The sequence below is a fragment of the Chaetura pelagica genome, unplaced genomic scaffold (genome assembly GCF_000747805.2).
Source record: "Chaetura pelagica isolate M959 unplaced genomic scaffold, ChaPel_1.0 scaffold677, whole genome shotgun sequence".
Classification (NCBI taxonomy): Eukaryota; Metazoa; Chordata; class Aves; order Apodiformes; family Apodidae; genus Chaetura; species Chaetura pelagica.
This window is the reverse complement of record NW_009953987.1, coordinates 358,046-368,356: the sequence shown is the minus strand read 5'-3', so window position 1 is coordinate 368,356 and position 10,311 is coordinate 358,046. Positions and strand designations below refer to the sequence as shown.

The 10,311-nt window shown below is 37.6% G+C and overlaps 1 protein-coding gene across 1 annotated transcript in view; it reads right to left on the bottom strand.

Moving 5' to 3' along the window:
* The window catches only part of NEB (nebulin), a 114,010-nt gene that overhangs the window by 86,532 nt on the left and 17,167 nt on the right, over positions 1–10,311 (bottom strand). Inside the window, exons 21-32 of the mRNA XM_010002256.1 lie at positions 9,628–9,741; positions 8,165–8,470; positions 6,535–6,741; positions 5,701–5,805; positions 5,426–5,533; positions 4,725–5,036; positions 3,806–4,012; positions 3,472–3,576; positions 2,990–3,097; positions 1,230–1,541; positions 891–1,097; positions 340–444 (exon numbers count right to left, since the gene is read on the bottom strand). Coding sequence (XP_010000558.1) covers positions 340–444; positions 891–1,097; positions 1,230–1,541; positions 2,990–3,097; positions 3,472–3,576; positions 3,806–4,012; positions 4,725–5,036; positions 5,426–5,533; positions 5,701–5,805; positions 6,535–6,741; positions 8,165–8,470; positions 9,628–9,741 — 2,196 coding nt within the window. The remainder of the gene's footprint in view (positions 1–339; positions 445–890; positions 1,098–1,229; positions 1,542–2,989; positions 3,098–3,471; positions 3,577–3,805; positions 4,013–4,724; positions 5,037–5,425; positions 5,534–5,700; positions 5,806–6,534; positions 6,742–8,164; positions 8,471–9,627; positions 9,742–10,311) is intronic.

Sequence of the window (10,311 nt, the reverse complement as noted above, 5' to 3'; positions counted from 1 at the left end):
AAGGAACTTCTAATTTTATAGTAAGGAATTTTTAACGTGATTTATTTATATGGGAAGTAGGGTATGGACTATGCACATCCATATTTCAAAAACAGGACCTATATTTTCCATACATTATAATGTATTTTAAACTGTTACTTTGCTAGGCTGAAGATAGTACCTATTGCTACTCTGAAAATATTGTTCACAGAAAAAATTCTGCTCTGTTCTAAATCCTCTGTTCTGTTTCTTCTACCTTATACAAATTAATTAGTGGTTTTTTTAAGTGGGAGGCACTTTTAAATTTGAATAAATTAGAAATTAGTTTAAAATTGAATAGGAGGTATTAAAAAACTCTACCTGACTGTAGTTCATCTTGTTCTGTTTTGCCTGTAGGATATCTGGTGTATCTGGCATCACATGGACCTGAGTTTTATCCTTCTCCCAAGCTTCAGTATAAGCATGCTAGTGAAAAAATAACATCAGTTGTGTTAATACAAATGACAAAGAATAGCTCTTTCAGGGTTTTCACCTCTCCACCTGCACACTTTGGATATGGATAGGTAAAAAGATGAAGGTGATTCCTTTTACTATGTAATGACCTAATCCAGAATCAGCTGAATTAAGATCCAGCCCAGCTATCAAGATCTTCAGAGGCAGTAACTTCTCTACATGAATGAGGAGAATAGAGGGTGGAGAGGCAGCAATGGAAAAAATAGGAAAAGATCTATTTAAGCAATGCTATTTGTCAGGAACTGAGGGTTTCACAAAGAACAGAAATACAAAAGGGGAACCTGTAAGTGACAGCAGTTTTTCCCAAACTAATACATAAAGATGGTTACAGAGACTTACAGAGTGTATATTGAAATGGATCATATGAGTGTTTGCCTAATTTCCCCATAAATACTCACTTTATTCATTATATTTGCATTCTGCTTTGCAAGGACCAAGTCCATGGCATCAGTCTGTTTTGTGAAGGGGAACAGGCTGGGATGCTGGCGGTACTTCTGATCACTTGCAATTGCTGTGGCTTTCTTAGATTTCTCTACATCCAGAGACCCAGCAGGACTCCAGCCAATGCCCTTGAACCACTCGTTGTAATCCTGCTTGTACTCATTCTGCCAAACAGGACAGAGAAGGAAGGTTTGCAATTCACCAAAGGCTCATACACAATCATTCTGTTGTTTCCAAACCACTGCCATAAGGAGAAAGCAGGGGAAAAGTCCCCACTGTGACTGACAGAAACTCACATCACTCTGTATCTGATTCATGTTCCTGTACAGTTCCAAACTCATGGCATCTGGCAGAAGCATGTACTGGTGAATGAGTCGCTTGTAGTTGGTGTTGGTGACGCGATCCTGGGCCTCCTTGGCTGCCACCACGCTGAATGAGTCTGAAGGCATCTGGTAATGAGTCTTGCTCATCTCATAGGCTTTCTTGTACTCACGGTCAGACTGCATCTTAGCCACTTGCATATAATGGACAAGTTTGGGATCATCCTGAAGGCTGCGGAAGCCTACAAGTTTTCCCTTGTCTTTTTCATATCCTAACTTGTATTTATACTGTAAAGAGAATAGAGACAGATTTATTTATGTTTCATTTATTTAATCAGCAATATTTATCTCATAAGGAAAAAAAAAATCTCTAAAACTTAGATTAAAATAGTGTTTTAACATTGTTAAGAGAACATCACAAAGCATGTAGAGATGGGGTCTTTGGGTGCACTCTAAAGCAAAACACATCTAGTGTCCCTTTTTAAAAGCAGTACATTTCAAACACTTTCTTAATAAATTACACTTCCTTAGAAGACTTTGTCCTGCTCCTGCACAAGGTGCAGTGTAAGTTGAAGTTCAATTGCTCTCTAATCTCACTGTAAGTGACTCAATGCAAATATGAAATATAGTGGCAGAAAGCAAAAGGCAAAACAACAGACACCAGTTCTATGGGAAAAGTGCTCTTTCTATTCCTTTCCCACTGTAGTAATATAGTACTGGCTCTAAGATGAGCTCTCACAAACACAAGGACCAGAGCACATTAACCCACACATTTCTCTGTTACCACTGCTATCTTGTTTCCAGTATTCAGCTTGGGTAGCTATTTTTATGGTAGTCTGCACCATACTTGGAATACTTAAGTCCATACCTGAAGATTAACCATTAAATTGAACATCTAATAATTCTATTAGGTTCAGTTGTTCAAATGAAGACAAAATTCCATAGACTTCCCAAGATCTTTTGCATTTGTTTTTACTAAAAATGGCAACATTACAAAGTCTTAACCCCTTCCTCAGTCTCTAATCAACAAAATACACAGAACAAGTATCCATTCCTTTTTCTTTCACTGCTTATTGCTCAGAGAGAACTCAGAATGGAGTTATCTTCCCCTCAGCTGAGAGCAGTGGCAGAGGAAATAAGACTTTGCAGTGGCTTCAACATTCCCAACGTTGTAAAAAAAATAATAATAATTTAAAAAGAATGTGATGGGCTACGTAACGTCCTTAAGCCCTAACTTCACTCCTCTCTTGGGCTGGAGTTGTCCCTGCCACAGCAAATCCATCATCACTGATCCACAAAGGAGTTCAGAACAGCCCTGACTCTAGAAGCTTTAATTTTTTGCACCAAGAAATGTAATGGGACTTTCACCAAAGGAATGAAGATAACTGTAACACAGCAGCAAAACTATTTAAGTCCATGTCTGTTCTTTTCAAATATTTCTAAGAACTATCTCTGAACATTCTGTCTAAACTGCAAATATACCACATACGTTTATAAAGTATCCAAGCACCATGACATTGAGAAATGAACTTATTCTTTTTCTCTAAGACTCCTTCATAAATCTCCTCATCTCTCTATAAAGCAACTGTTCTCTAAGACTGATAGAAAAAATAGGCTGGAATTACTTACAAGGAAGAGAATAATCCTTATCTAATTGGGATTTAAAATTGAATTGTGTCAAGAATTGAATGTTTTACAATATTTGAAATGGGTATTTTTTCCATTCAAGAACTTACATCACTAGCAATATCCCTAGAAGCTTTGGCAGCTTTAATAGGGATGGCATCAGCTCTGAGATCATACCCTTTCTTCCTAGACTCTTCAAATTTATGTCTGTACATTTTCTGTGAAAAGAGAGAAAAGAAACATTCTTTGAAAGAGCAAAAAGACATGAAACTCAATTAATTTTCTATGATAAATTGAAACACAGAGCATTCATCTGTTTAGCACTGCCTGAACAGTTGTCTAAGACACTCAGAAAGATTTATATTCCCTCAAAATTGACTTACATGAACACTTCATAACCTCACTATTAATAGTATGGCTTTTTCTTGGCAACTTTAGTTTTGGGGAAGGAAGTGGAGAAAAGTAAAATGAATAGCTCTTTCCAAAATGGCAACAGGTTAGCAAAGTGAGAATTAGGGAGACTTTCATATGCTGTCATCTCACTTATTCCTAAGAAAAAGAGCAACAGCTTGGTCTTACAAACAGTACTCACATCACTTAAATTAAATGCATTAGCTTTTGCTAAAGCAATCTGTGGAATATCTGGTGTGATATGAACTTTCTTCTTGTCTTCTTCCCAGGCTTGTTTGTACTTGTGCTGGAAGGATAGAAGCATGATGTCAGCATAACAAAAATATTAAATAAAACAATGTAAAACAGTATTTCCTACATGAAAGATAAGCTTTACAATGATGCAACTACTAACACAGTAGGAACATTTGTCTGTTTATTTTAGCACTTAAGGGCAGAATGATGATTACATCAGGTAAAGTTTTTTTCTTACTTCTTCTGCAAACTTTAATGAATTTTGATGAACACTTTCTTACCTCATCCATGATTTTAGCATTGTTTAAAGCTAAGACCATGTTCATGGAATCCATAGGAACAGAATACTTCAGCTTGTCTGGGTGCTGGCGATACTTCTTTTCACTAACAATTTCCATTGCTTTTTTGTTCTTCTCAGCTTCCAAGGAGCCCAGTGGTACCCACCCAACACCCTTCATGGTTTCATCATATTCTGCTTTGTATTGATTCTGGAAGCAGAAAGAGAAGTAAATAATCAGATGCACATAAAAGTCTGTAAATCATGGCACCTTCTTCAGTCTTTAGTGAATATTGGATTTTGAATGCACTTGAATAGAGAGTCTCAGATGCATTCAAGGTTTGTTTAGAAACACATTTTTTATTACTCTGCCTTTCATACAGTGCTCAGATCCCCCTTATGATTTCTATAGATTGCTCACATGACATTACATGCGAAGGCCCTCTTGAAGAGGAGGATTTTCTTGAACCATGATATTGAGAAAAAAAGGCCATCTTCTCTATACATTAACTGTCCCAGAAAATCTGATAATACAGCTACTCAGCTGGTTTTCCTTTCTTCTGAAGAGGTAACTTTTTTTGAAGTACAAGGTAAAGCCATTAAGGTTTTATTGTCTTATCCTGCACACAAGTACTACTCCAGAAGACCCTGATGGGAAATGTAACCAGTAATCATTCAATTTGTTGTACACATAAAATCACTTATTTCTGAGCTCAAATTCTTTAGCAATGGGTGTAATTTAATACTTTAGAGTCTTATAAAAATCACAATCGTTATCATTGCTAAGGGTCTTATTTTATTTACTACATTTTAGCATGTAATTGAACTAATTTTGCCAAGAAAATAGTAATGTTTATCTTCCAGTATGCTTTCATAAACTAAGCATTGTGTTTGGAATTCAAAGTATGAAGAATCTTACTTACATCACTTTGTATCTGCATCATGTTTTTGGCTAGTTCAAGACTCATGGCATCAGGCAGAACATTGTAGGTATGGATCAGGTTTTTGTAGTTTGCGTTGGTCACCACTTCCTGGGCTTTCTTGGCTGCCACAACGCTGACCATGTCCACTGGAGTGTGGAAATTAGTCTTTGCCTTCTCATAATCTTTTTTGTACTCACGATCAGATTGCATCTTAGCCACCTGCATGAAGTGCACCAGCTTGGGGTCGTCCTCCAGGCTGCGGAACCCGATGTGCTTTCCTTTCGCTTTTTCGTAGGCGAGTTTGTACTTATACTGAGAGCAGGGAGGGGAAAGAGCAGCAAAAACTGACATTAGGAAGAAAAAATGCACTGGGAAGCTCCATTTCATCTCTGAAAAGGTAGAAACTATTTGTTCTTTTTCGCCATAGGACCTCAGGTTTAGTCATCTAAACATACTCAGAAAATAACCTAGTGAACACAGGCACATAAAGCTCAGCGTCTTGCTGAAAAAAAGAGAAAAAAATGACACAAAATAACACCATTCAGTGTTATTCCACTGGAGAGCAAGTACTGCAAGGGTTATCCCACCAACCATGTCACTGACACCTCGATGTTATACACATTTGTGTATAACAGAGCAGCCTGAAAACATTCTGACCATCTCTGTAGCTACTTTGAGGACTATCGGGCGTTCAGACTTACATCACTTGCAATGTCTCTGGATGCCTTGGCTGCTTTTATTGGAATAGCATCTGGCTTCAGGTCATAACCTTTCTTCTTGTCTTCCTCCCATCCAGCTTTGTAAAGTTTCTGATTTAAAATGCAAAAGAGAGCAGGTTCTCTATTATGAAGGCAGAAATACTGAAGTGTCCTAGATCTGAATTTAAATATTTTGTAAAAAAAAAGACAGAACAATGATACTAATTGATGGTCTGTGCCACAGGCACTGAGTGCTCACTGTGAGCAGGGGAACTCACATTGCTCATTGTGATCTGGTTCACTCTAGACTGCAGAATTTCTGGAGTATCTGGCATAACATGAATGCTGGTCTTCTCTTTGTTCCACTTATCAGTGTAGAGCCTCTGCAATTACAAAGTAATAGCACTGAAAAGGCATTGCACTCATAAAAAAGAGCTTGCTTTTGCTTTGTTTGTTTGCAATAAATTACATTTTACAGCACAGCAAAGTTCCATAAACACTACAAATAATCTTCACAAGTGTAACTGCCAAGAGGCCAAACAATATTCTTCTTTTTTCTTTAGTATTTTACTTGGGAAATTTGCAAAGTATGTTTTGACAACTAACAAGTATTGAAACTGAAAACCTTCAACCTGCATTTTTCTCTGCTTTAATGCAAAGCATTTGAATTTAATTTTATTTTCAAACTCCCTCTTTTCATGGCAAACATGGAATAAGGATCAGCAGCATCCCATCTATCTCAGGACAAATCTAAAGAGCTCAGCTTGTCCAGGAAACTTTTATAAAACTGATGGAATTTCAGTGTTAGTTCAGCTCACTGATTATGAATACTACTCTCTGCAGAGCAACAGTTACCAAAGCACCATAAATCTGGAGAAGATATCTTAAATCACATACACAAAAGAGAAATATTTAATCTTTATAAACAGAAAATGAAATTCCTCTAATTATGAATCCAATCTGAAGCTTCCATCACCTCTTAGAGTTCAGTCTTGACCAAGCAAACCACCATACCCATTGGAAATGTTCATGACTTCAACAGGAATTCAGGAGTTTGGCAAGACAAAGACTCAACCTCTGGCTCAGCCATGAGAATTTGAGCAAATTCTCACCTTATTCATGGTCTTGGCATTTTGCTTGGCTAGCACTTGCTCCATGGCATCCGTGGTGATAGAATACTTCAGTTTGTCTGGGTGCTGTCGATATTTCTTTTCACTGAGGATCTCTGTAGCTTTTTTGGCCTTTTCTACATCCAGAGACTGAATTGGTACCCAGCCAACTCCTCTCAACCAGTTATTAAAGTCTGCTTTGTACACGTTCTTTTAAAATAATAAACAAGGAAAACCACAGTGAGACAAGAAAAATTAGAAGGCCCGTGAACATAAAAACAAGTAAGGCTTTAAAACTTCCAGTCATTCATTTTTTAAGGAAAAAACTGCTATTGTTTTCCAAATTCTTAGTATAACATGAAAAACTATTGATGTGTTAGGGATAAATAAATCCTTTTTACTAAAACAATGTGTAGAAATCACACTACAAACCAAATGTACAGAATTTAGAACAAATTTTGAGGGGGAAATATGGAAAAATTACAAAAATTATTATAGTTTTAAAATTACTCTCTTTGTTAGTAGACTCAGTTTGCAGTAGAATTAATTCATAGAAACTTTTTCAACAACTCCTACTTATTGGCCTGGTTCTGCACAATCTTGAATAGACCACGTTCCTATTTAATCATACTTTATAACACAGCTTTTACAACAGGTAAAGGTTCAAAAATGCTGCAAAAATAAAACCTGTTCCTGAACTGCAGAGCTGGAGGTGGCAGGGAGAATATCAGAGTCTGAGGAGCAGATCACATATTTCCATAGCATGTGCACATAGGTTAAATTTGTCCCCAAAGACCATGCTTCTCTCCTTGCAAACATCCAGAGTTAGACAGCCAAGCAGGCTCAGGCAGCTCTGCAAGGCTGGATGAAAATGAAAAGGGGAAGCAAAAAACCTGAGACAAAATTTTTTTGGTCTAAAGGTAGATCCTCTGTCTGATGGCCAATGGGAACATGCACATTATCCTCTCCAAACCATGCTTAGAATCTGAAGAACACTTTCAGTCAGATTTTTAAGGTTCTTGGGAATTTCAGTTTTGTCAAAGGGCTGTTAAATAATGCAGATTAAACTAAATAGTTTCTGGAAAAACAAGGAGTTATAGTTACACTATATAAAAAAAAACTGAATCAAGTCACAGAACTTAATAGAAACTACTTTTTTTTGAGTTCTTATCATGCATGGTATGTGCATCTGTTGGAGGATAAAGGCAGGATGGAAAAGTTAACATTATATCTCAAATCCCTAGGTACAGTGCAAACACACATTATGTATATTTTCAGTAACTTAAACAAAAATCAGAATTTAAACTCTGTGCATAGCCTCTCCTCTCTGACAATGTGCCATTACAATAGCACACTGTCATTACAAACTCAACTACAAAAATACACAAATTAGGAAAACATGTTCATTGTCTGAGAATCATCCAAATGTGTAGAGATACAAAGAAAGATGATACTTGCTAAGCAAGTTCCCTAGAATAATATTTGATATTATTTGGAATATACAGGGTTCCAGACCAGACTTTTACATCTTGATCTACTGTTACTCCAATATAGTTAATTTTTTAGCCTTAAAAGCTTAATAGAGTGATCATCATTCTGAGAAGAAAAAATGAGCTGATGAATCATGACATACATCACTCTGCTGCTGCATCACATTCCTTGACAGCTCCAGGCTCATAGAATCAGGCAAGAGTGTATAATTGTGAATTGGTTGTTTATAGCCAGACATTGTAGACACTTCCTGGGCTTTCTTGGCAGCCATCACACTGAACATATCCAAAGGAGTGTGGTATTTGGTCTTGGTGACTTCATAATCCTTCTTGTACTCACGATCTGACTGTATTTTGGCCACGTTCATGTAATGAACAAGCTTAGGATCATCCTGCAGGCTCCGGTATCCAACTTGTTTGCCTTTACCTTTCTCATATGACTCCTTGTACTTGTACTAGAGACAAAAGGAGAAAAAAGCCTTAGCCACTTTGGATAGAGAAACCATATGTTGGATAGTAACTCAGTATCTTAACAACTGCAGTTCAGTCTCTAAATTCATAACAGGATTATTTAAGCCACAAAGCAAGAGGATTGCTGGATTTCTCAGCTTGTCTTGACCCCTGGTAGAGCTCAAACCTAGATATGCAACTACATAGTGCTCCTCACCAGTGCCACTGATGTACTGACTTTTTACTGGGGCTTGAAGGGAGAGGACGAGAGATAATGGATGAAAACTGGAAGAGAGGAGGTTTAGGCTGGACATTAGGAAGAAATTCTTCCCTGTGAGGGGGGTGAGACACTGGAACAGGTTGCCCAGAGAAGCTGTGGCTGCTGCATCCCTGGAAGTGTTGAAGGGCAGGTTGGATGGGGCTTGGAGCAACCTGGTCTGGTGGGAGGAGTTCCTGCCCATGCAGGGGGCTTGGAACTAGATGATCTTTAAGGCCCCTTCCCACCCAAACCAGTTGGTGATTCTATGATAATGTGTTTTACTGCCATGGACTTCTAACTCCCAGGAACATTCAGTTTCTTAATTAAAAGACTAACATAACAATATATTATTGAAAAGCCCCAAACTACCTAACAATTAGACATTGCAGTATTGGAGGGAGGCAGATTGAAGTGGGGAATGGAAGTAATATGCAGTCTTTTGCTAAAGTTAGTGCATTTATTTCTGTCCCCCAAATCTCTTTTCACATCTTGTGTCAGACAGTACATGAAGCTTTACAGTTGCCTGAAAACAGCCACGTTTCTGTACAGCTTGTGGATGCTAGAGAAGTAGAAATACAGGTCTCCAGCAATTAAGAATACAGCACAACTACATGATAAGAAAGGAACTTTCCAACAAGCTGGTGTGCACTGGAAGCACACACACCAAACAGCCCCAGCTCACCAGCACTCACACACCTTACAATGCACTTCTAAGGAACCGGGGTTTTTTGGTCATATAGACATCTGAATTCACTTGGTATTTCACAAGCATCATGAGCTTCAATTCACAGAGTTAAGTGTCTTTATACCATTATAGGTAGAGAGCAGATGGTCTACAGCATAACATGCTGCAGAAAGCTGTAAGGCAGTAAATGTATTCCACTTTATGTAAATTACACTTACATCACTTGCAATATTCCGAGAAGCTTTCGCAGCAATAATAGGAATGGCATCTGGTTTCAGATCATATCCTTTGGCAATGGTTTTTTTCCAGTCTGCTTTGTAGTTAGCCTTATAGGGAAAAAAGGGATGAGTTTGCAATGCTGTGAGTAGCAATTTTAACAGAGTTGTTTAAGCCCATATTTTTATTATACTAGATTATTATATGCAGTTTAGTCTGTGCAATTGCAAGGACAAATGTTAATCTGTACACAAACTACAGACACATTATGATAAAGAAATCTGCTGCAAAGATTCATTCCAGACAACCAGTTTAATTAATGTATCTAAAATTATTAACTCCATAAGTGTTTTTTGCAAATCTTGTGTGGAACTACTCTATCAGTGGCATTTTTGCCCTTGTTTAAGCAAACCCCTTTTTCATTTGCCTCAGCCTTTAGAAATGTTCTCCTGTTAGTTTCAAAATGGTCCTAAGTGACTGAAGAAAGCAGTCTGACCAATGGGTTGTTTTTAACAATTAGCATCTGGATAAACTAGTAGTATTTCAAGGCTGTCTGTAAGATGGGAATAAAGAAGATGTCAGCTTTTACCCAGCTCCTGGAGGCCTGATAATGCAAAAAAAATAAAATAAAAATGATCACAAAGGCAATAAAACTGATCCTATCAGTGGAGAGCTTGATG